General features: G+C 41.9%; 1 protein-coding gene across 1 annotated transcript; it reads right to left on the bottom strand.

Annotated features, from left to right (window-relative positions):
* Positions 1-4,715: 4,715 nt before the first annotated feature.
* SLC10A2 (solute carrier family 10 member 2) lies at positions 4,716-20,859 on the bottom strand. The gene is made up of 6 exons (XM_039519411.1): positions 20,465-20,859; positions 12,933-13,051; positions 11,437-11,525; positions 8,810-8,985; positions 6,383-6,540; positions 4,716-4,876 (listed from the first exon to the last, which is right to left on the bottom strand). The coding sequence occupies exons 1-6, from the start codon at positions 20,857-20,859 to the stop codon at positions 4,716-4,718; spliced, it is 1,098 nt and encodes a 365-aa protein (XP_039375345.1).
* Positions 20,860-26,907: the final 6,048 nt, after the last annotated feature.

Genomic DNA, 26,907 nt, shown 5'->3' on the forward strand with positions numbered 1-26,907 from the left:
CCAATGCATCTCCATAGTAGGGGACTGGGGGAAACAATCACTGGGTTCTCCCCCCGCCCCCCGATACCCTTCTAATGATTTTCACCTAACTTTGGTTCCAGTTCTGTGAGATACTAATTAACTCACAGAAGCCACTAAGTGCCTTCAACTACTAGAATGTCAACAGCATAAAATTGTTAAGGCTCTTTCCTCAGTTCCTGGCATGGTCTTACTTTGACAAACTTACCATATGCCAGGAACTCTGTGTGTCTATTTGAGTCCAACCACTGTTGATTCAGAGGAAATGGTTATGCTAAACTTCAAACCCTTAATCAGGGAAATATATTCAATTTTCTATAGCTTTATCTACTGCTTTTGGGCCAGATACTCAGCTGGGGGACAAATGGGGCTTTACATCTTTGAGAACTGCTCTACAGATCAACAGATCCTGGAGTTGGGTAGGTGCTGATTCAACTTAAAACAGTGGTTCTCAAAGCCGGTCCATCGCTTGTTCAGGGAAAGCCCCTGGCGGGCCGGGCCAGTTTGTTTACTTGCCGCGTCCACAGGTTCGGCCGATCGCAGCTCCCACTGGCCGTGGTTCACCGATCCAGGCCAATGGGGGCTGCGGGAAGTGGCGCGGGCCGAGGGATGTTCTAAATTGTGCATGGGTCCAATGCTCTTCCTCCTACAAACAGCTGTTCCACAGATGAGGATTGTCAAAAAGCAGTGGTGCTCCAGCCGTGTTCCCTTTCCCTGACATGACCTTTATGCTGGAGGCTGGGAGAGAGAATAGGGTAGAGCAGGCTAAGCCAGCTAGGAATTGTCCTTATATTAGAGGAATTGCTACTAGCTGGTAACACTTACTTTCCTATTGCTTTGCTGGAGTGGAATAAGCAGCCTAAATGTAAGCGGGGGAAAGATCCTGCTATTGTGGGGGACTTTTGTGGTTTATATACTCCCCTGGTGGAATGGGCTAGCAAAAGGATCTGAGTCCTCACTCCCACTCCCTTTACCCAGAGGCCTGCCTGACCTGGAGGACTCCCCCTTCCACTCTCTTGTGTGGCAGAGTCCTCATAACCACAACAACACTGGGCCCAGGACTCCTGGGGAGCTGGACCCCCAATCTTGTTGTGGTCACTTAGGGCAGGGGCTCGGGTGTCCCCACTCCGGGATGCTCTCTCTGCACTGGGTGCTTCCTTGACCCACTGATCATTACGTATGGTTCAGCAAAGAATTTAAAAAATAAGGGGAAAAATGGGAAAGGTTAAAGGAACACATATAACCCCGCTCTGTGGCATGGGGACATCACAACCAGCCGTCTCTGGAATGTAAGGGCAGTTCACAGTCTGTTCCTCACATGTGCCAGGCTTCCTGCCCAGGCCCTGGCTGTGCTGCAGGGATGCTGCAGGTCGGACATTCGCTCTGGTGGTGGCCACATGCCCTCAGGCTCTAGGATGCAGGGCCCTTCTTCCCAGCATGTCCTCCGCCCTGTTGGGGTTATGATCCCCCTCCACGTCCTGCCTGTAAGGCCTCTTGGCTGGGCTCATCTCCCTGCGCTGGGTCCTCTGTCCAGGATCCCCCCTTGCTCTTCCCAGCTGCTCACTGCACCTGGCTCCAGACTGCTCCAGCCCAAGTTCCAGCCCCAGCACTGCTCTGCCTCCAGCACCACTCTCTGGGCTGCACCTCTGGCCCTGGCTATTATGGCTCCCAGCATGGATCTGCCCTCTGGTCTACTTCTCTGACTCTGGCCAGGATGACTCTGCTCAGCTCAGGCTGCTCCTCTGGCTCTGGCCTGCACAGCTCTGCTCCCCAGCTCATCCCAGGCACCTTCTTTCTCCTTAACTCGGCACCACTCTGTCCCAGGCAGCTCCAGGCCACATGGAGAATAGGACCCTTGGCCTTCTGACACCCTCATTAGCCTGCCTGCCCTGTCAATCAGGCTGATCTGGAGTGTTGGCCTCTCCCCATTGCCCCTGAGGACTGTCAGTCTGAGTTTTCCCTTTCTTTTTGTACTGGGAGATGGTCAACCAACTCCCCCGCACTGCCCCCAGTCCCCTTACATTAAGCAGAGGATCTGGCCCATAGAACTTAAAGTCAACTTCTGCTCTGAAATGTGATTCTGTAAAACATGACATCATAGTGTTCCATGTTCATTGTCTCCTGATTATTTTTATATCAAACGTTAATTTTACAAGTAAGAAGAGGGTTTTTTGTGAACTCCTAGCTCTTGGGATTCAAGCTGGGTTCTTTCCATCTCAAATGACTCCAGTGACCAAAATTACAAACATTCGTTCAGTTTTTATATACACACATATGTGCATGTGACTGGGCATGGTGTCCACCCCATACCCAAGGCAGAGCAGGTTAAATTAGTCTAATTAACCTGATAGGCTGCACCTGGGGGACAGCCAGGGCTTGAAAGCCTGATTGAAGGCTTGAAAGTCTTCTCAGCCTAGCTGAGAAGGAACAGATGGGGCTGGTGTAAAACCAGGAAGTTGGTAGCAGAAGCTGGTTACAGGGGAAGTACTCTGCAATCACTCTATGGGAGAGGTGTGTTTGGGGTTATAGGGTTTAGTCTGCCTCCCTGGGTGGAGGGAGTTTGGGCTGGTAAATCCAGATGGTGGGGCAGAAGACAGAGCGGAGAGGAAGGAAAAAAAGCCCAGGGAAATAGTAACAGTGTCTGGGAGCAGATCATAGTTGCTAGACATAGGGTCCCTGGATTGGAACCTGGAGTGGTGGGTGACTCTGGGTTCCCCTACCAGCTGCTGGGAAAGTAGCACAGCACCTACCTGTGGATTGGAAGACTGTCAGGAGAGGATGAATACAGCTGATCCAGTGGGACTTTGATACCTTGGAAGGGGAGGACTACATAATGACCTGGCTGGAGGACTGAGTCACAAAGAGGAAATATGTGAAGTCCAAGTGGGCTGTGGTGAGGGTCAGATGACAGAAGTGAGTGTCGGACCTGGAGTGAGCTAATTCCCAGAGCAACCAGGAGGAGGCTATCTCAGCAGTGAGTGTACCCTGTGACGCATGCTTTAATGTGATACAAGCAAGACAAATTATGAAACTTAATATATTTTTAAAATACATTAAAAGAATGTACAGAAAATTTTCATTTCAAAAGCTCAGAGGTGGTTCTAGCTTTAACAAAGCAGAAGGAATATTATGTGAACAAAGCTGAATTCTGCCTTGCTTCCACAGTTTAAACAGGAACAAACATGAAGACCGCTCCCTAACCCATGTGAGGTTAACAGTAGAATTTCCATTGACCCAGGGGGAACGGAATCCCGTCCAAAGACATTTACCACAGCTGTTGGAGTTAAATGCTTATCTTTTGCTTACTGAGTTTCTTTTCAGTTTTATGATCTCTCCATATTAGGCTGCAGAGCACTTGCCTGTTTAAATAAAAGTGAAGGTGGTGGTATGGGCCAGCTCACGCCAATGCTGAGCACTTCCTAGAAGGTTAGGAACACTCAACTCCCAAATCAATACAACTTAAGGCTTCCCAGCACTTTGCTATAGGATGAATGATTTTTAAGACCCTTTCCCCCACATCTTATACATTAAAGTAATTCACTCTGATACTGAGCATGTTTCTGAAATGGTGAAAAACTGTATGGCTGGAGCTTAAATTCCTTACCTAAATTGTATTTGCAAAATGCATATTTTGGATAGAAAATATAAAGTGCTTTAATATGTGTGGTGGGGAACTTACAACACATAGATATGTTTCCTTGAGTTAACCAATCTCTGAAAAAGAGTGATCGTTTCCACGTGTTGATATTTGGCTCATTCTTGAGGTCCTTATTCAACTAACCTTTAATTGGTTTCAAAATGTAAGTTTTCCTTGCGTAAGGACTGCTGAATTTGGACTATTGAATATGTTTGGGGTTTACAGAGTGCTTTTTTGGAATTGAACTCGGATCATTCAGGCATTCAGGGGCAGATATTCAAACAGTAGCCTCCAATCTTCAGGAATAAATAGGTGCATTTTTATTCACAATTACTGTCCATACTTTAGATAATATAAATCTTTAAGTTCCTGATTTCACCAGCATATCAGGCACCTTCATATCTAATTGACCTAAACTGAAGACATGAACATTTTTACTGTAGTGAATATAGGCACAAACTGAGATATTTTTTACTTATTAAAATAATAGCTTTAGTATAAATTTAATCCTTTTGTTACCAATTCCTCTTGTAAGAGATGGCTTGAAATTGTGTGATTTCCATTGCGCCCCCCTTCCCACCCCCGCCCAAGACCATGAGAAATAAACTCACTTTAAGCCCTACGTCCGTGGCGGAACACAGGGAATTTGAGGGTCCTGATCTGATCTGCCTATTGTGATAAACAGCAAATATGTCGGATTAAAAACAACAAATTGCATACCTTGATAATAGCACTCAATTATTTCAATACAATGTTTTTGGCTGCTCATGCTGACCAAAATGAAATATTGTCTAATTATTTGCTCTTTGGATTGTCATTTCATTTTTACGTTGGGGCAGGGGGAAAGACACTTATGCCTGAAATTTTGCTCAGCTTTCCTCTAGGTTTACTCTGTTCTTCCTTGATCAAATGGACAATTATGGAACACTAAATATTGTAGCAAATTAGTGTCAAACCTAGATTTGTATCCTGGTGGTGCAAGCTTCATTCAAAAATTAAAACACAAAACCACAAAGAAACCATTCACCAGTCAATCGTTGCGAAACTCTTTTACACAATGTCAGGAGATGATAGTGTCGTTCGTGTTTCTTGTACTTTTTTCATTTGATGTAAATCCTCCATTCATCTGGGCATATGTTTCTGGTGTCGATTCAATTTCACTTGTTGGTTCTGTGAAGTCTGTCTTTGGTGTGCTACAGAATCTTTTGTGCAAGTAGTAGACTAGGAATCAATCAATATATATATATGTTACAATAAAGGCAGAAATTTATAATAAGCCACAGAAGCTAGTGCTATAAGGTGCTATAAGGCTTGTACTTTCCTAATATTAATAAAAGGTAGATCCAGCTACTGTGTAATGTTTAACATAGCTTTTTAAACAAAAGTCTGTCAACAGTAACCCATCCTGGAAAAAAGTATATTTGAAATAAAGATAAATATTTGCACTGCATTGGGAATTTGACTGTCTTCTGATCATCCAGTGGATGATAGGCTTTAATTTATTTATTTAATTTAGAATGTTGGCTTCTTCAGACAATTCCCATGGTACCAATTCTCAGTTCTGACTGAACTGTACTTGATGCAGGAGCTGAGGGAGCAGGGGAAGAATAGTTAAGTGGCACTTTTGTACCTCTTGGATTCTGGGGGGAGGAGTTAGTGAGGAAGCAGCCTTATGGCTGTCTTTCATAATGTCTGGGTTGGAGGTATCTTCCCCTGGATAGACCTGGAACTTAAAATACCACCACCACCATCTAGCTAGTTTATAACATCATTAGCTCTCAAGCTGCTTTAAAAGGAGAGTAGTATCATTATCCCCATTTTACAAATGAAGAAATCCAGGCACATAGCTGTGAAGTGACTGAAGAGTAGCTGACCACTGGCGGATTGAGAACTAGAACCCCGGGCTCCTGACTCCCAAGCTAGTGCACTATCCATGAGATCACACTGACTCCCCTTTTTAGCCCCCTCACCCCTTTATATTGCTCTGGCCCATTTATATAGTGTAAAAAGGTAGGAAGAGGGATGAGGCTCTTACTTTAGCAACACTTCCAGCATATCTATCTATGACCATTATCACAGTATCTCTGTACCTCACATTCGTTAAAGGATTTTACCCTTACAATATCCCTGTGAAGTATGATTCTCATTTCACAGATGGGGAACTGAGGCACAGAGTAGACTAGGTGACTTGCCCAAGGTCACACGAAGTCTGTGGCCAAGCCAGAAACTGAATGCAGGTCACTCGAGTCCCAGTTCAGTGCCCTATCCAGTAAAACATCTTTCATACAAGAAGTAGAAAAGAGTAGCAACAGGGACAGGTATAGTTTATACTGTCCTGGTCCTGTATAGGCTGTTGCAACTTCTCAGAATAGTTGGAGTGCACTAGGTCCAATCACATCTGTTCTGTGCTAGTGCACCTCCTTTCTACCCTGGTCATACCCTTGGCATGCCTTCCAGGGGATGCTCCTGAATTGGGGACATTCCCAGATAGCTAATTCTAGATGTTTAGAGCCCCTTTGTGCTGGAGTAAAGGGCCCAGCTAGAATGCAGAATTGAAGTCCATGTCTCCTAACTTTTGTACAGTGCCTAGCACAATGGGGACACATTATTTGGATTATCATTTAATATTGTATTTTTGTATTCCAAATTGTCTCATTATCTCTGGGCACTCAGGAATAAATACTAATAATAAAGCTATTAGTATAGTAGAAGATATCAGTGACTTACCTCCTACAAATATTAAAGCAAACACTATCTGGAAAATACTGTAGATGAGTGGAAAAGTAAACATCAGTGTAAGCTGTTCAGGGGTGAAGGAGAGCTGGACTATAGTTGTACACAGTTGAGTGTTCTGCATACCTGTTTCTAGAGCTACTGTACGACATCTAAAGAGAATGATAAAAAGAAAAATTTCATATGATATCCTATTGTGCCAATGTAACTTTGAAAGAATACAAAGGAATATAAGAGACATACAATTACAAATATCAGGGCAGAAAAGAACCATCTAGTTTACATAATCCAATCACAGAACTCAAATGTGAGCATTGGAAAGGACCCATTTCACAAATGTACAGGGACCACTGTGGTAATGCAGGATTTTCTTCTCAACATCTTTCATGTGGTGAGATCTCATTGCCCAAGCTTAGAGAATTGTCCAGTGAATTTAAGGTATGTCCTTTTAAGTCAGCAGGAGTCTATGGATTTCATGGGTGTTATTAGTGATCCACAGCATATGACATATCCAACTATTTGCAAATGACATAGCATAGATTGATCAAGTAAAGGAAGATTGTAGGACGTAGCCACAAGAGTGGGATGAGGGGAATTTACATACTGCCTAGTATAGGTATAACATACAAAAAGTGGAAACATGTATATCTGTTTGAAGGATGCATATGAAAGACTGTCTCTACATGCTTGTGCTAATCAGAAAAGCTATGGCACAAAATGAGTTACACCTAGTAAGGGACATAAAAGGCAATGAGAAGAGGTTGTATAAATACATGAGGAGCAAGAGAAAGATGAAGTGTAGATCCTCTACTTATCAGCAAAAAAGCTAATAACTGATGATATCAAGGCAGCTATGGTGTTTAATATCTACTTTGCTTCAGTCTTCACTAAAAAGGTTAATTCTGTCCAGATGCTTAAAACAGTTAATATTAACATCAAGGGGAAAGGAATGGAAGCCCAAGAACAAGTTAAGGAATATTTAAATAAGTTAAATGTATTCAAATCAGCAGGGCCTGATTTAATTCATCCTAAGGTACCTAAGGATCTAGCTGAAGCCATTTCAGAACCATTAACAATGATCTTTGGGACTTCACCTGTCTTCCATGAGTTCTCAGAGGGCTGGAGAAGGACAAACATAGCACCTATCTTTAAAAAGGGGAATAAAGAGGATGCAGGTAATTATAGACCAGTTGGCCCAAGTTTGATACCTGAAAGATACTAAAGAAATTATTAAACAATCTCTTTGTAAGAACCTAGAGGATATCAGGGTTATAAGGAATAGTCAGCATGGATTTGTCAATAACAAATCAAACAAACCTAATTTTCTTCTTTGACAAGGTTACTGACTTAGGAGCGGCGGGAAACTGTAGATGTAATATCTTGATGTTTAGTAAGGCTTTTGATGAAGTTCCACATGACTTTCTCATAAGCAATCTATGGAAATGTGGCTTGGAAGAAATTATGACAAGGTGAACGGAAAAACTGGTTGGTTGACCAGATTCAAAGGAGAGTACTTATATAGTAGAATTCGATGGGGGTCAGTTCTGGGTCCAGTAGTCAATATTTTCATTAATGACTTGGATAGTGCAGTGGAGAGTGTGCTTATAAAATCTGCAGATGACACCAGGCTGGCACTTAAGAGGACAGGATTAGAATTCAAAATTACTGGGACAAATTGGAGAAATGGTCTGACATCAACAAGATGAAATTCAGCTAAGACAAGTGCAAAGCATTACACTTAGGAAGAAAAAAAAATCAAAAGCACAATTGCAAAATGGGAAATAACTGGGTAGGTGGTAGCACTGCTGAAAAGGATGTGAGCCTATGTATGCATGTGCATAGTAGATCACAAAATGAGTATGGGTCAACAATATGAAAAAGGCTAATAATTAATGCAAGGTAACTGTCCCACTCTACTGTGCACTGGTGAGGCCTCAGCTAGAGTATTGTGTCCAGTTCTGAGTTCTAGTTTCGGAAAGATGTGGACAAATACGTATATGCAGGTGTGTAGGGGGTTGATATGCAGTGATGGCTCCTGATTTGTCTACATTTGGGTGACATGCCACTCTTCCAGCTGAAAGTCAGTCACAACAAGACCTCTATTGTGAAGGAAAAAGGTGGTTGCAAACTAAAACATAAGGCGCACAGACATCTGGGTTCCCTAGGGAACTCTACTGGACACCCAACCACTTTCAGGAAGGCTTTGTGGAACTAAAGAATAGCCAGAAACCATAACGAAAAGTGTTCAGAACAAAAGTTTCACTTTGATGTATACACAAAGTTGTGGGTTGTGACTCCATAACATAACTAGCTCTTAAGAGTGAGTTAGTGGTTAGTCACTAAATATAAACATCATATAGGCCAATTTTCTTTTATGGCTGAAATAAGATTACACACACTATGTAACAGAGCAATCTCTACCTTTGCCAAGACTGACCAGCGATGCGAGCCAGAAGAAAACCTAGAGAGTAGCCAGCAGCTGGAAATATGGTTCCAACGATCCACAGTTGAGGGCTGATAACCCAGGATCCCTTGTACAATATTCCTCCAACCACGGCAATGATCAATATAAGAGCTAGTCCAGTAATGGAACCTGCCTGAAGGGATTAAAAAGGGTTGTGTTTTAAAATAAACCTTGGCTAAATCAAGTAGATCACCCATGATTTAATCATGCACAAACATATCTTTCTTTTAATCACATTGAAGTAAGTTTCACATTTAAAAAGAAAGGGTTTACATTAATGGTTCACAAAAGCTGCAGTAGATAGTATGAAAGCTAGCTGCCAATACTCAAAAGGCCAAATATCCATTGCTCTAGGGGCAGCGTCTCTGGAGGTCCCAGCGTTCTTCTAACTGGTCTGCCTCTATTCATTTCAAATTAGCCTGGTCCATCAACTTAACCTAAAATGAGTCCATCAGCCCCTAAATCAGGGATCAGCAACCTTTGGCATGTGGCCCACCAGGGTAAGCACCCTGGCAGGCTGGGCCAGTTTGTTTACCTGCCGCGTCCGCAGGTTCAGCCGATCGCGGCTCCCACTGGCCGTGGTTTGCCGTCCCAGGCCAATGGGGGCGGTGGGAAGCGGTGAGGGCTCAGGGATGTGCTGGCGGCCGCTTCCTGCCACTAAACTCTAGTGCTTTCAGTCTTCCTTTGTCTCCCTGACAATTTCTTACTGCTGGTCTACACTACCACTTTAGTTGATGTAACACATCTCTCAGTGGTGTGAAAAAGACCTCCCTCCACCCCAAGTGACGTAAATTACATCTACTTAGGTGCTGTTTACACAGCACTATGTTGGCGGGAGACACTACTGCTGACATCGCTTCCATCTCCTGTGGAGGTGGAGTAATTATGCCGATGGGAGAGCTCTCCTGTCCACACAGCATATCTTTAACAGACGCGCTACTGTGGCACAGCTATGCTGATGTAGTGTAGCCTTGCCCTTAGACGCATCCTGGTGTTGGGCTGATACCCTTCTACCATACCAGGCCTTTCTGCCTTCCCCTCACCCTCTGTTCTGCTCCCTTTATAGATGGGTTTGTTTTCCCAGCTGTGGGTGCTTGACTCCATGACTGGTAGTTCTGTCAGCTGTACTGCATATGGTTAGCCTGGTATTCTGTAAGTGGGGAATACGCTGTTCTCCTTTCTGGCTATGCTCAGCATGGGGTTTGTGAACCCCATTACAGCAAGATATGCTGAAACAAGGTATTAGGACATATAATAGTAAGATCTGCAGTTAACAATAAAAGCAATGTGTGGGGACACCAGGAAATCCTTTGAGTCAAAATTTTAACACCACTTTAAATTCTTACTGGAATAGTCTCCAAAGGAATGATTGTCTTTTCACAACTTTTATTTACATTTTTTTCTTTACTTATTTTTTGTAGTACTGAAAACTTAATTTAAGTCCTTGTGATGGGATGTATGGAGATCCCATCCTGTGTTTGGCAGAGAAAAGTCTAAATCTCTTCCTGAGGAGAAATCTGCCCCGATGGCATACACTGTCAGAGAACACTTGGGGTTATGTAGCTGGACTCAGGTGGAGTGAATTATTTAACCATAGAGACTATGGGGCTGACCCAGCTCTGATTGAATTCAGTGGAAAGACTGATTTCAACGGTCTTTGGCCCAAGCCTACAAGAATAGTGAGTTGATGTGACTATTCTTGCTTTGGTTTGGGATGAGCTAATAACAAGGTTATTCTAGGGAAGAGAAATGCGTCCGGCTGTGCAAATCTGGTTTGATTTCATTCTAGTAAATTCTAGTTGTACCCTTCCCCCTATTTGAACCAAACCTTGTCAGCTTTGTCTCCTTCATATTGCCCTTGGCCTATTCTTGACCCTTCATTGGCCTACACAAAGCAAACTGCACTATTTATTGTGCACCTTCTGTTTATGTGTGGGATGTAAACATGTCTGAAAGTTGAAACTTCCATTTATTGCTGCCAAGGTATTTTAAAAAAAAGAAAACTACCAGTTTTAATATGCAATTGTCAAGGTTTTTGGGTCCAAAAATATACCATGTCCAAGTTTATAAATAGCTATGAGTAGATTTTGAAATATAGCACAGTAAATGAATATGTTAAGAAAATGAATTTAACATAAAGAGAAACATTATATTGAGCTCTGATATCACTGAAAGGATGACAAATATTAAGGGGAATAACTATTCATCAAAAAGGATTATTTTAATGAGAAAATATGTATACTAATTAATGATGATCAGTGGGAGTTGAGGGTACTCAGCATCTCTCAGAAGCAATGAGAACCTTGTAGGATAGGGTCCATAATCCATTTCAATTAACACCAAATCACATGTGAAATCACTGAACAATGTTGATTTATAATGTTGTATGCAACTCGCACACATTTGTTCAGGATTGGAGCAGCATGTTGCTAGATGGGGAATTTCACTGCTATCATGAAGCTAGTTACTGATTTTCTTATTTGTTGTGAGTAGAAACATATTGTTTGAGTAGTCCTATTGAAGCCATAACCTGACCCGCAATGAGCAATGGTTCAGATCAGTATATGAAAGTTTCATATCTTACCTTAAGTATAATTTTAGCTTTGTGGGGCCATTTGTGATTAACAAATATTCCAAATGAAACAGGAATTACAAGGGCTACCAGTGAAATACCTGAAAATAAGAACAAACAACATTTAACAGAGAACAGTCATAATAAGAAAACAGACACTGAACAGTGAGAATATGTTTAAATAGCAGGTTGCTGTAGGTAAGTTTCTGGTTATTCCCATGGACATCCACACACAGAGCGTAATGTAAAGCATAAGAGTATGAATTGTACTATCTTCAGAAACCTTGTGAGGTATTTGTAGTGACATATATATTCAGAAGGGTAAAAAAGCATACAGCTATTTTAGTGTGGGGTACCATTTGTTTACTGTGGTATGAAATGTGCATTTTGCCTGCAGGTGTTACTACTGTGCCATAGCAGCACTCATATTAGAGCTTCTTATGTTGTGGGCATTTTTCCCAATACTGATATTAGGAACACAAATGATTTACATGACTCTCTTTTGGAGCTGAAATTTAAGTATATGAAGGTGACTACACTGTTGAGTAGGGAATAGATTCCAGAATCTAAACCAGTGGGCATTAAGGGCTGAATCCTAAATACACGAGTAGTCCTATTGACCTCAAGCATTCAGTTGTCATTCTTTTTTCTCTGGCCAGGTGAGGTTTCATGTGTTGAATCAAATTAAGTTCCACTGCTGGTGGTGCCCATTGTCTACTTCTTTTAGGTTTCAGATTTGCAACCTAACTTAAATCTGAGCATGTGCTTAAGTGCATTGCTGGATCAGGGCCACAGCACTCAGCACCTTGCAGGCCTATGCCCAACAGCCATTACAAAAACGGCACAGATATTTATCCAAAAGGTGGGCAAATCTCTATATCTGTTTTTTTCTATATCCTTACAACATCTCCACAAAGGATATAGAAATTTGTTACACTATGGTAAATATCTGTACTATTTTTATAAATAGTACAGATAGTAATGGCTGTAGGGCTGTAGGCAGCAGGTTTAAAACAAATAAAAGGAAGTTCTTCTTCACGCAGCGCACAGTCAACTTGTGGAACTCCTTACCTGAGGAGGTTGTGAGGGCTAGGACTATAACAATGTTTAAAAGGGGACTGGATAAATTCATGGTGGCTAAGTCCATAAATGGCTATTAGCCAGGATGGGTAAGAATGGTGTCCCTAGCCTCTGTTCGTCAGAGGATGGAGATGGATGGCAGGAGAGAGATCACTTGATCATTGCCTGTTAGGTTCACTCCCTCAGGGGCACCTGGCATTGGCCACTGTCGGTAGACAGATACTGGGCTAGATGGACCTTTGGTCTGACCCGGTACGGCCTTTCTTATGTTCTTATGTTCTTATGTTCTTAGGGCTCCATCCTGTAAAGTGCTGAGTGCCCTAGTCTCTGTCAGAATGGATACTGTAGGCTGCTGGTATAAAGATAGTTGCTTCCAAAAGGAGAAAGATATGAGAGAGAGAGAGAAAGATATCATTGATTTGACTCACCTATACTGTCATAGGGGATTACGATGGAGTCAGTTTCTGTCCACATTTTAGTATAGACAAAGAGACAAAGTGGCATCATCCCCAGTGCAAGCAACGTTGAACATGTTGTCATACTGATACTGCAAGGAAATTGGCAAAAGTTATAGTTCATTTCATGCTCTCCAACAGAGTCTCCCATTTTCTTATTGCAATTTAATAATTTATGAAAAATGGTGAAAGAAATGCTACTGGCTGCAATTTATCCTGCATATTAATTCACAAAAAAAACTAAACTGAAGAAATGTTAGAGTGTCAGGTTATCCTGAAAAAAATGTGAACTATTTCCAGTTAAGATGGAATCTTCACTTTAAACTATTCTGTTGTTACTAGGGCTACATCTACACTAGAAGCTAGGGGTGTGATTCCCAGCTCGTGTATGCACACTTGTGCCAGCTCTCATTGAGATAGTATGAGTATAAATCGTAGTGTCACTGCAGTAGTACAGGCACTGGTGGCACAGCTTAGCTGTGCTGAGTACAAACCTGCCTGAATCCTGTGGGTACATACGTGGCGTGACTAAGTTGTGATGTTGCTGCAGCTACACTGCTATTTATATTTGTGCTGGCTCTCCTCAAGCGAGTGCAAGTATTTATACATGAGGTAGGAACTTGACCCGTATCCCTAGTGCAGATGTAGCCTAGGCGAGCTAAAGGGTATGGTTAACTGACTGGGAGATTATCTGATGGAGATTCACACTGTATTAAGCATGTGGAGGTGATGGGAGCAGAGAGACCCGGTAAACTTTATGTACTCCCATCTTTGGTCCAAATTCTGCCACCTTCAGTCACATTAGGCTCACTACTCATCGTGTGAAGTACTACAGAAACTGGCTCTTACTTGCTGGAGCACTGTGCTGGAATTGGCTCTTTGTAAGTTTCTAACTAGAAAAAACCTTATGTCCAATTATTTTTATCTGGGGAACCTTGATTTGGCTCCTTACCCATGCATGCTATTGCAGCTTGTTTACCATTAGTAATAATATACGGCTGTTCATCAGTAGCTCCCAAATTCCTTTATAAAGGAGGTAAGTAGTATTAGTCCAATTTTACTGAAAGGGGACATAAGAGAAGTGAAGTGATTTTTTTCCCCCAAGGTCAAACTGTAGGCTATGGAACTGGGAATAGAACCAAGGACTCTGCTATCATAGAATCATAGGGTTAGAAGGGACCTCAGAAGGTCATCTAGTCCAACCTCCTGCTCAAAGCAAGACCAATCCCCAACTAAATCATTCAAGCCAGGGCTTTGTCAAGCCTGACCTTAAAAACCTCTAAGGAAGGAGATTCCACCACCTCACTAGGTAACTCATTCCAGCGCTTCACCAACCTCCTAGTGAAATTGTTTTTCTTAATATCCAACCTAAACCTCCCCCACTGCAACTTGAGACCATTACTCCTTGTTCTGTCATCAGGTACCACTGAGAACAGTCTAGATCCATCCTCTTTGGAACCCCATTTCAGGTAGTTGAAAGCAGCTATCAAATCTCCCCTCATTCTTCTCTTCTGCAGACTAAACAATCCCAGTTCCCTCAGCCTCTCCTCATAAGTCATGTGCTCCAGCCCCCTAATCATTTTTGTTGCCCTCCGCTGGGCAATTTTTCCACATCCTTCTTGTAGTCTAGGGCCCAAAACTGGACACAGCACTCCAGATGAGGCCTCACCAATGTCAAATGGGGGGAATGATCACGTCCCTTGATCTGCTGGCAATGCCCCTACTTATACAGCCCAAAATGCCGTTAACCTTCTTGGCAACAAGGGCACACTATTGACTCATATCCAGCTTCTCGTCCACTGTAATCCCTAAGTCCTTTTCTGCAGAACTGCTGCCTAGCCATTCAGTCCCTAGTCTATAGCAGTGCATGGAATTCTTGCATCCTAAGTGAAGGACTCTGCACTTTTCCTTGTTGAACCTCATCAGATTTCTTTTGGCCCAATCCTCTAATTTGTCTAGGTCTCTCTGTATCCTATCCCTACCCTCCAGCGTATCTACCACTCCTCCCAGTTTAGTGTCATCTGCAAACTTGCTGAGGGTGCAGTCTATGCCATCCTCCAGATCATTAATGAAGATATTGAACAAAACCGGCCCCAGGACCGACCCTTGGGGCACTCTGCTTGATACCGGCTGCCTACTAGACATGGAGCCATTGATCACTACCTGTTGAGCCCGACGATCTAGCCAGCTTTCTATCCACCTTATAGTCCATTCATCCAGCCCATACTTCTTTAACCTGCTGGCAAGAATACTGTGGGAGACCGTATTAAAAGCTTTGCTAAAGTCAAGGAATAACGTATCCACTACTTTCCCCTCATCCACCGAGCCAGTTATCTCATCATAGAAGGCAATTAGATTAGTCAGGCATGTGAAGGCAATTAGGTTAGTCAGTTAGATCAGCATCAGTGCCTTCACCATGTAACCACACTGCCTGCCCAGGTGATATATAGTATATCATAGGATATACTATTTAATACCATATGATATTTCAGATCCTGTAACTTGACCCCTTTGGTACCTAGGTGCAAAGAGAGAAATTAAGGGGGGAAATGTCAGCCCAAAGGGTAGGCTCAATAGTAAATAAGCAGTTTTTTCTGGTTAATATTAATGTAAGGTATTGTTTAATAATTTCCTTTCTTTAAATACTAGAAATATGAAAACAAATCAGAAAGATCTCCCATAGAATCAGTGGGAGCTGAGAGACACACCTCAGCTAATAGTGGTGTACTGTCTTTAATTATTAAAATCGACACCATCTTGTTACTTGGTACATCATGACAACACTGCTTCTGGTAAAACGGTATTTAGAGCAGTTTAAAAATATACTGTCCGTGGGGTACTCATAGGAATTTCCAGAATATTATTTATTTATGTATGTATGTAGTACCTTTGGGTTCTTTGCAAGACAGAAATCAATCTAAAGTCTTTGTCCCCAAAAGCTTCTAATCTGGGGACTTGATCTAAAGCTCTCTTTGACTTCGGTGGGCTTTGGATCAGGACCTCAATAGCCAATGTGCAAACAAAGGCCATATTCCTGCAACTTGATGTGTAAGGGTGGACCCCTGTGTCCTCGGGGGGTCCCACTGAAGTTATTGGGGCACCACACAGGTGTCAGGGGTCTCTCCATGTTCATCACATTGCAGGATTGAGGCCAAAGGATGGAGGATGGTTCAGTGAAAAGCAGTGCAGTTGAACAGGGAAGCTTTGCATGAGACTTATTGCTTCCTTATTTGTTCATAGATCTTTCTGTTTTTAAATGTGAAGGCTTTAGAAGTTGTTCTTCCTGTTTAAGACATTCAGTCATTTGGTTAATCAACACTGCAATGTGGGTTGATAGGCTTTGTCAAAGAGATTGGGGTGAAGATGTAGAGGGAAAAGGTAGGTGTGTAACAAAGAGAATCTCAGGCACATGGGCAATGTAGATAAAGGCCTGGCCCTAAATTCCCTCTCCTGTGGTAACCCCATTAGAAGACAATTCTACGACAGAAATCTGAATGCATCCCTGACTGTGCAAACAGAGTAGGCCATGGGGGCTTTCCTCCGAACGTGGGGGATCCATAAGAGGTCAGGACCATCCATGTGGAAGCCCTATGTTTTCACATTGACTCTGGCCCTTCACTTTAGCCCTTTGGCTATGGCTGCCCAGAGGCTCCAGTTAGTGGCTCCATGTAAAAGATGGAGTTGGGCCTTGTGCTTTGTTACAGGGGATGATATGGGTTTACCTCTCTGTTGGCCAACCTACTCTTCCTCAAAGTCTGTCCCTTCTCTGCCTCAAGCCCCTCACTCCAATAGAGGAGGAGGGATGTCTGAAGCAAGAGGGGATTCTCTGTATATAGACTGAGTGGGTGAGGTCACTGGCCCATCTCCCGACCTCTCTCATGCCCATTCTCACCCCCTGCTTTGCCTTTCTCCCTAACCTCTCTTCTCTGGTTCTTTCGCCTCACAATACAAGCATGCTTTCATCTTTCCCATCTTAAAAAACCTACCCAGGCCTCTCCAACTACCACTTCCTCTCACTCTTCCTCTTTAAGCTCATTCAAACTGTTTGTGATAATTGTTTGGAGCTGTTCTCCTCCACTTCCTTCCTCAACCCTTTCCAGGCCAGCTTCCGCTCCTGGCACTCAATGGAAACTATTCTCGTGAAAGTCACTAATATCCTTTTCCTAGCTAAAGCTCACAACAAGTATTCCAGCCTCATTCCTTGCTGTGTCAGCTGCTTTTGACACAGTCAGCCATGCTCTTCTTGAAATCTTGCCCTCCTTTGGCTTCCGTGACTGTCTTCTCTTGGTTCTCCTCGCTCTTTAATCGTTCCTTTGGCACGTCCTTCGGAGGAGCTGCCTCATCCTCTCTCCACCTTTCTGTTGGGACTCCACAAGGCTCTGTCCTTGGTCGTCTTCTCTTCTCCCTCTGCACATTGGCTCTGAGTAATCTCATCCGCAAACACAAATTCACCTAGTATCTTTATGCTGACAACTTACATCTCTACCCCAGATCCGTCTTGTGCTGTCTGAACTTCTATTGTGGCATGTCTCTTTTACGACATCTTGTGGATTTCTAGACATCATCTCAAGATAAATATGGCTAAAACAGAGCTCTTCGTCTTCCCTTTCAAATCCTCCCACCACCTCCTTTCTCAATCAGTGCAGACAACGCCACTATCCTGTCTGGCATTCAGACCTGTAACCTCTGCATCATCTTTGCACTCTCTAAAGATCCTCCCATTCAGACTATGTCTAAATCTTGCAGATTCTTTCTTCACTGCATCTCTAAGATATGGCCTTTCTTACCCATCCAGGCTGCTAAAACACTCATCTAAACTTTCATCATCTCATGTATCAATTACTGCAACATCCTTCTCTCTGGTCTTGACAAATGCAATCTTGCCCTGCTCACATCCATTTGGAATGCTGCTGCAAAGATTATTTTCCTAGCCTGTAGCTTTGACCATGGCACACCTCTCTTTATATCCACCCGCATCAAACATAAGGTGCTTGTCTTCACTTTCAAAACCCTTTGCAGCCTATCTCCCTTCTACGTATCTCACATTCACTCCGGCCTGTGATTGGCCTATGATGCCAGTATCCATTGCCCATTTTCAAACAAGCACTGTCATGCCTTTTCCATCATGCTTGGGAAGTGTTCCCTGTTAACATCCACAAACTACCTCATTATTCCTGTCAAAGCCCCCCTTAAAACTCTCCTTTTTTACGATGCCTAAAAAACCCTTGACAAGCCACTGAGTGTTCAGTGGTATGTTGACTACTTTCTATTGTGCTGACCAACATTGTTTCATTGTTTCTTTGTACACCCTTGTCTCTATTCATCTGTTGTCTCTTGCCTTGTACTTAGATTGTTAGCTCTTTGGAGCTGGGACCATCTTTTTGTTCTGTGTTTGTACAGCACCTAGCACAGTGGGGCCCTGGTCCATGACTGGGGCTCCTAAGCATTATGGTAATACAAATAAATTATCATAATTCTATAATAAGGGTGATCTTCTGAGGAAGGTATATACCCACTCTCAGTATGTCATGGACAGAAATTTATTTCTGCCCCCAGCTGGTGATCATTCTAAGTAAGACTTAGAATGCAATGGCCCTTTCACACTTGGAGTGGTTTGTTGTGTAAACAAATAAAATATCATCTATTGAATGGCCAGCCACTCATGTGGTATGACATGCACGGTTTTTGCAATGCAGTTCTGGCTGCAATATTTTCCTTCATGTGGTCATTCTTCTACCAAGCATGAGGATTCCTACATTGTTCCCTACTTTACACAACCCTCATCCTCAAGGCCCTGAGTGATGGTCGCTGTGGGTATGTCTACGCTGCAATGAAAGGCCCGCAGCTGGCCTGGGTCAGCGGACTCGGGCTTGTGGGACTTGGGCTCCAGGGCTAAAAACTTGGACTCAATGCCATGATTGTGGTTTGTTTTTTGCAGTGTAGATATACCCTAAGGGCCTGATCGAAAGCCCATTGAAGTCTCGGGGTTAAAGTCTCTACCTGAAGAATACTCCCTTTGTAGGCATTTATCTTTCCCTTTGCAAGGGTCATAGAAGTTTCCTCTCTCAAATTAAAGGCCAGATCCTGTGCTTATTTACATCTGTGTCAATCCAGATTAATGCCCGTGACTTCAATGCAGTTCTTCTGAATTTACACTGATGTCAGTGAAAGCAAGATTTGGCCCTACATACACTGTTCTACCCTGATAAAATGGGTTGAGACCAAAACAAAATTTCAGCCTTTTTTGCTGAATTTCCTTCCCTTTGTGGTTTTGCCCGATCAGTGCTTTACTGAAATAAAGTACTTGGGAATTTATAATATTTCTAGGTCTTCTCCCCAGAGCAAGAAAGCTGGTGATTAGCACAGTTGATTACAGACTGTATTAAAAACCACGTTACATTAACACCTGTATGTTACAAAGAAATTCACTGTGCAGTGTGGTAAAATGCCTTATTAAAACCACAAATATTAAAATTCTTCATCTATGCACCTTAGCTCTCCATCTTTCTTACTTCTATTAGTTTTTCCATTGCTATTTCAGACTGGCATATGATGAAGTAGACACATGCTGTAATTTATGTTACTCTGTGGGAAGTAGAGAAACTTTTTTGTTTATTTTAGAACAAGGTAATCAGTTTTTTAAAAAAAATATTGCTCTTTTTTAGAGGCTGTTAGAGCTAAATGATGGAAAAAATAAGAGTCTTGGGATTTGCATCAAGAGCAGCGTTCACCTTGAGAACATATTTGATGTCCGCAAACATGCCAGCTGCCTGACACATCACAATTTCTGACTTTACAGCATCTTGAAGTTGCAGCCAAGTGACCTGCCACTGAGATCATCACACTCACAAAGAAGCATTTTGATTGCAACCAGTAAGTAGGCTATGGCTTATATCCTACAAAACACTCTTTGAAAACTTTGCATGTGTGCCAGATGCATACAGAATTGTTACAAATGAATTTGTATCCTGGATAAAAACTTTGCAAATCTAGCCATCGTGAAGAACACATAGGTGGATAAATATATTTCCACTGGTGATTTATTTAACGAGACATTAGAACAACAATTGATTATAGACCTCTATTTATAAAGTTAATTGTTATGAAATCTATATTGCAGTAGTCCCTAGAAGCCACAACCAGGTCAGAGCCCCATTGTGCATGGAACTGAACAGATACATAGTGTAGTAAATAATAATACTTCACTCTTATACAGCACTTTTCATCAGTAGATCTCAAAGTATTTCACAATCGTGAAGGTATTTATCCTCACAACATCCCTGTCAGTTAGGGAAGTACTATTATCCCAGTTTTTACAGATGAGGAACTGAGATTCAGAGAGGCTAAGTGATTTGCTCAAGGTCACACAGAAAATCTGACAGAAAAAGAAAACTTAACCTGGGTGTCCCAAATCCTATGCTACTGCACTAAACACTGACCCATCCTTCCTTTCTGCTCCAAAGAGATTAATGGGTAATTTTAAAAAAGAAAAGTGATGCTCTTACCTTAGGTCCATGTCCCCATCTACCCAATATGCTAGAATGTTGGAAGATGTTCCACCTGGACAGCATCCCATGATCAGCACAGCAATAGCTTGAGCAGGAAGCACATTAAAGACGAGTGACAGCACAAAGCCTGCCAAAGGCATAATTCCAAACTGACAGAGGAAGCCCACAAATATGCCCCATGGCCTTTTTATGTGTCCCCAGAATTTGTTTATGTTCACATTGCAGCCCATGGAGAACATCACCAATGCCAACAAGATTGTTAGGACAGTACTTAAAACTACATTCAAAATTTGGTTAAAATTGTCATCAGGTGTAACACACGAAGTGCCATTGCAAATGGTGGCATTTGCAGAACAGTATGAAATATTTGTGGTTGAGTTTGCTGTCGTCATCTTGAAGTCGCCAAAATTAAATTTCTCAAAGTCACTATTGCTGTGTTTTAAAATAAAGAAATTTGCAGTTCATCCAAGTCAAACTTTTAAGCCCTCTGCAAATGCTCTTCTCTTGGTAGCTCTTTTTAAATGACATGAGAGGCAATAAAGCGCAATAAATACTTGAACTCAGTTTCTACCAGTTTAGGGTCTAGTATTGTGCTGAGTCACAAAGGTATATATAATTGGTGCTATCTTATTGAAGCGGCAAACTTTTAATTAATCATTTATTCATGCCATAATGTTCAGTTCTACACCAGAAGAGCAATCGTGTTAATATTTAAAAGCGTGAGCTAGGTTTGTTAAATAGCTTTAACATAAAGTGAGATCCACAGGAGTGATCATGTCAAGGCTCCAATCTTTCCATTTCTTGCATGAGGTTGGACTGCTCCCCCTGCACAGAACCCCTTTAAAGTCAATGGGGTTCAGGAATGGTAAGCAATCCTCTTAAGTATGAGAAACTGCAGGTTTAAAGCCCATGGATTGAACTTACTACACAATATGCACAAAACTACATTTTGGGGGAGCTAGGGGTATTGCTTTAACAATAACAGGTACTTTTTGTGTGTATGTGTACAACTATCATCACTGGAAACTCGCATACAAAATACCCATTGTTTCAATAGGTTCTGTAGCAGTTATGCAGAAATGAAATCAGAACAAACTAAAGCCCTTATCGTGCACTGAGATTGTTGTGGGCAGGGCTCTGCACTAAGTGCAAACAAAATCAGTGAGGCTGAATCTGAGCAGAATTAGGGACTAAACATTTTGCTCAAATAAAAATTAGAAATGAAGGCCCTGAGGATGCAAATACTCATGCATATACTCATTGGTTCCTTGTACTCCCCCATCTGTCTTCATCTGTAGTCTCTTGTCTTATATTTAGATTGGGGCAGCACAACTGGGGAGTTGGGGGTGGGATAGCATTCCCACAATGGAAATATTGTGGGGGCTCTGACACGGTATACATTTGTGCACACCTGGGCGGTCAGTATGGAGGCAAAGTGGCTGTGGGACCCAGACAGGCTGGAGTGGCTGCCCCGGGGCCCAAGATTAAGCCAGGGAGTTGGACCTGTGGAGGCTGGAATGGACCAGGTAGGAAACCCTGACACCTTCCCAGCCTGGAGACTGCTCCCCCACACCTAGTCTCAGTACTGCCCTTCGCTTCCACTCCTGTCACTCCGCCCTCCCATTTGCAGGGATCTTCCTCCCGCCCCCTTTTACTTAGATTATATGCTCTTTGGGGTAGAGAACAACTTTTTACTCTGCACAATGCCCAGTGTAATGGAACCGTAGTCCATGACTAGGACTCCTAGGTGCTATAATACAGATAATAAATTTTAATAATAATTTTGTTCACATGAGTAGTTTCACTGAAGTCATTGGGGTGATTCTACCTAAGTGCTTTGCTGGAGGTAGGCGGTAAGCATTTATCACATTGTATGGCTCATTGCAATCGACTTGCATTGCACAATAGACAAGTTTGCCTCATTAGTCACTGTGTTTCTCATGTGACGTCAAAGGGTGTGAGACCCTGCAGTAGGGCTTTTAATGACTAAAATCTATAAAAATAAATGCTAAGATAGATAAATGGTAGCTTTTAAGATCAAAATTTGCATGTCTTACTCATGTGAGTAGTTACTTTAGTTGGTTTGCTTGCATGAATAAGAAAGAGCTACAGGATTGAGCCTTGGTTTCTATCACTGCATAGTGTGGTAAAAATATAGAACACTTTTTTAAAGAGTTCCACATGGTTCCTGGCTCCCTAGACACCTGTGGCATGTCATCTCTCCTTATCCCCAGCCTCCCTGCCTGGAATCTGCTTCCCCCTCCTACCTTTACCTCTCTGTGGAGTTACTATTTTTAATTTTATTTATGGATAGATATTTGTATGATACTTAGCCTCACAAACATTAATGTATTAAATCTCTCAATATCTCTTTGAGGTGGCTAGTGTTATCCTATGTTGTAGATGGGGAAACATGGAGAGATTAAGTGACTTCCCCATGTCACGCAAGAAGTCAATAGAAAAGCTTGAAATAGCATGAAGGTCCCTGACAACCAGTACTGTGTTCTAAGCTCATTTCTAAAGCCCACGAGAAGAGCTGGGTGATTTTTTTGGACAAATAGCTCATGTGCTGCAAAATGCACTTGTGGTCAGCCAAAACTATTCATGAATTTACTGAATAGTTTGGCCAAAATAATGTTTTTGGTGGACTTAGGTGCTATCCCAAAATAGCCACAAGAAGCAGCATCCCTTATAATTTTTAGCCTGGTGGTTAACTGTGCTAACTAATCTGAATTGAGATCCCAGTCCAAGAGCTGCTTTTTTATCTTAAAGTTTCTGTGTGAGTGTGTATGTGTGTGTGTACATACATTTGCTAGGGAGATGGTACATTTGAAGTATAAGGAGTGGTTGAGGTCTAAAAAATATTTTATTATTCAGTATAGAAACACTTCATACCAGAGGAAACCATGTCATAACTACCTCAAACACAGGCTTTTAAGATGCCTTCTCATCTTTCTAGTTGATGGATTGTTTAGCACTGAGGTCCTTAGTCTGGGTCTGCCCTCTGAAAAGTCTGGCCCAGTATGCTCTGCTGGTAGCAGATTCTTTAAATTTGGAGCAGATGAACAACTGCAGCTCTAAAGTGGCCAGTTTGCTACTGATTATTGCAGGCAGCACAGTCCTCCCAAGAAGCTGGGAAGCATATTTGCTGCTGTTTCCCTCTACTTTTTCTTCTTGTATGCCTAATGGGGTGTATATGCCCATAAGTATATATCAAGTACATAAAAGGTTGTTACAAGGAGGAGGGAGAAAAATTGTTGTTCTTAACCTCGGAGGCTAGGAAAAGACGCAATCAGCTTAAATTGCAGCAAGGTCAGCTTACGTTGGACATTAGGAAAAGCTTCCTTACTGTCAAAATGGTTAAGCACTGGAATAAATTGCCTAGAGAGGTTGTGGAATCTCCATAATTGGGGATTTTTAAGAGCAGGTTGGATAAACACCTGTCAGGGATGGTCTAGATAATATTTAGTCCTGCCACAAGTGTGGGCGACTGGACTAGATGACCTCTTGAGGTCCCTTCCAGTTCTATGATTCTATGATATACAAGTATAAAACCAATGAAGTGCATACATAATGGTCAGGCTTTATTGGGATGAGTTTGGGATGGACATATTACTCACATAGGGCCAAGGTAAGGACCATCTGTGTTTTGCATATGACATGTAATCAAAATGAATAGGTAAAAACACCATTTGGGAATAAGTGATGCTTTTCTTTGCATTTATTCTTGCATTTTGGAGACACTAGGAACTAGATAACTTCCCTGTACTCCTGTGGGTGGAGGGGATTTTGATCTGGTAGGTCTCAATTAGGTTTCCACATAAAGGGGGTTTATCAGCTCTACAATCCCAGCCAGTAAAGACTTCTTTGTGTGAGATTAAGCTCTGTGAGGTTTACAGACTAGGAGCCTCTCTCTGTGCTACTCTCCCATTTCTAGGCAATGGCTATCCATGTTGTTACCTGGGCTGTGACTGAAATGGAATTATCTGGATGCCTCCTAAAGGATCCTGCTGCTTTGAGAGTGACCAAAGATCTATCCTCCTCCACAGGATTCTGGATACCCTTCCCCATGATTGCTAGGGATCTGTGTGGGTGGCAGATTGTGCCTCTATTTCATTCATACACCTACTGAGGCAACAATTTGAACTACTGATTAGATCACTTACATGGCTTTTTAATGAATTTTTTTGTCATTGTCCCATTTAGACACAATAGTTTTACTTCTGGGGATAATGAGGTAAAAGGCTACGGTTTGTTAGTATCTGTTAATAAATATTAACCCTTTTAGTTCTCTTTGTATATTTTCATTCATTTATATAGCAACTAATCCTAAGAATTTTTATCTTCATCAAAGAGTGTGTCTGAATTCTAAGACCCAGAACACTGGTCCTTGAACGATAAGTAATTCTAGTCAGGAATTTTCTCCATTATGCTGTACTTTAACAATCTTGGGTGCCTTCATGTCTATAAAACTCCAGATAGTCTTGGAAACCTATCTGTCCATAATGCTTACGTAAGTATATATAGACTTGGGAAACTAATAAGGGACGATTGTTACAGCAGATGTTTTCTGTTGTGGAATCAATAGGAAAGAATGATTGTGGGATAAGAAGGACCCACTGAGAGATTATCTTGAGGAATTGTTAGTTCTCTCAGCTGTCAATCATGCCTTCACACATAAATCAGGTAAAGTGAGAATATATAGAATAAAACATATGTTGCTGGGAGAATATTCTTGGCAAAGAGGGTTTATTTGTCTAAAACTCTATATAATGATATTGGTATGGGAACTTAGCTGGGGGAAATGAAAACTGTGGGTCCCTCCACATACAATCAAGGAGAAAGATAGAACCAACTCTTGGTCTGACAAAAAGGGTTGACAATGTCTTTCTTTCTTTCTTTCTTTCTTCCTTTCTTCCTTTCTTTCTTTCTTTCTTATAGTGCTGTACTAATCTGATTGATAATCTTGGATTAAATCATTCCAGTTGAGCCAGTTATTTGACACTCTTGTTCCAGTTCTACCTACTAGGCTGAATGTAGGTTATAGTAACAGCAGGACAGAATGAGAAATGAGACAGACCAAGAGTAATGGATGAAATCTGGGAATGATAACAGAACTTTTTCCATGGTGTTCAATACTGTAGCTCTTTTAACATGCTAGGTTTTTTTTTTATCCATTTCAGTAAAAATCACTAGTGGGCTTTTGCATTTTTTGAAAAATGTCTAGGTATAACAGAAATGTGATACTGTGGGGAAATAAATAGCACAGATCCCAATAACCTATGACACTGTCAATCTAATGGTAAGTAGTATTCCTGTTTTAGGAAATGTTATTTTACTGTATGCCACCTCTGAGTCGGGGATTTCTGGGAACTGAACTGAGCTCTCCTGATTCAGTCTGCTGTCTTAGCCATTGAACTATGCTGCCTCCATTTTCTTACATAGCTCCCCCTCTACACAGGTTATGGTGAAGCTAGATACCAGTGGAGAACTGACTGGAGCATAATTCCTAAGGGAGCTTTTGTGGGATGTGTACTCTGTTATTTCTATTGCAGACTGTAACCCTCCTGTGTTCAGAAAGTCATAACTGACTTTAACTGCCACAAATTGTGAATTTGAATTTCAGTGGTGGATGATCCTGCAAACTCTTCTGCACATGAAAGCTGTTATCCAACCTCCAGAACAGCTCTGGAAAGTCCTAGCTATCAATACTTCATGGTATTAATGGTAACGTAACTACAGTGTCACATCAATATTTGTCATGTGTCTGACGAAGTGGGTATTCACCCACAAAAGCTCATGCTCCAATACATCTGTTAGTCTATAAGGTGCCACAGGACTCTTTGTTGCTTTTTACAGATCCAGACTAACACGGGTACCCCTCTGACACTTGACATCAATATTTGTGACTTCAGAGAATGAATACTGCTCTGTTGAATTTTCAGGAGCAATAGGATAGATTTTCTCTGGGGTAAATTGTGGTAGTTCCACTGAAGCAAATAAATCTAGGCTGATTAACACCAGAAGAGGATTTGGCCCGATGTATTTTTAAATATCTGTGCTCTGTGTTAGCTGAGTTATTTATCCTGTAGTTCAAAAATACATGAACAGTAAGTGCACACTAAACCATCACCTGTTACTGTATGTCTCCTCTCTCGTATGTTGTTTAACTGTTAATAATTTCAACCCTAGATATTATTGACAAGGAGGATAATTGCTTAGTTTGGAGACAGTGGTACTGTATAACTGAGAGTAATGGAAGGAATTAAGAAAAGGAAAATCTATGCTAATAGTAGAAAAAATTTCTTGATGTTAAAATACGTCTAGCTACATAAATTTATTCCAAAGGATGTTGGAAAATCCCTGTCACCTGGGACTGCTAAAACTAGCTTGGACAAAATACAGGAAACAGGCTGTAGAGCACAATTTTGCGTTTTCAG

Source organism: Mauremys reevesii, linkage group 1 (genome assembly GCF_016161935.1).
Source record: "Mauremys reevesii isolate NIE-2019 linkage group 1, ASM1616193v1, whole genome shotgun sequence".
NCBI classification, from domain to species: Eukaryota; Metazoa; Chordata; order Testudines; family Geoemydidae; genus Mauremys; species Mauremys reevesii.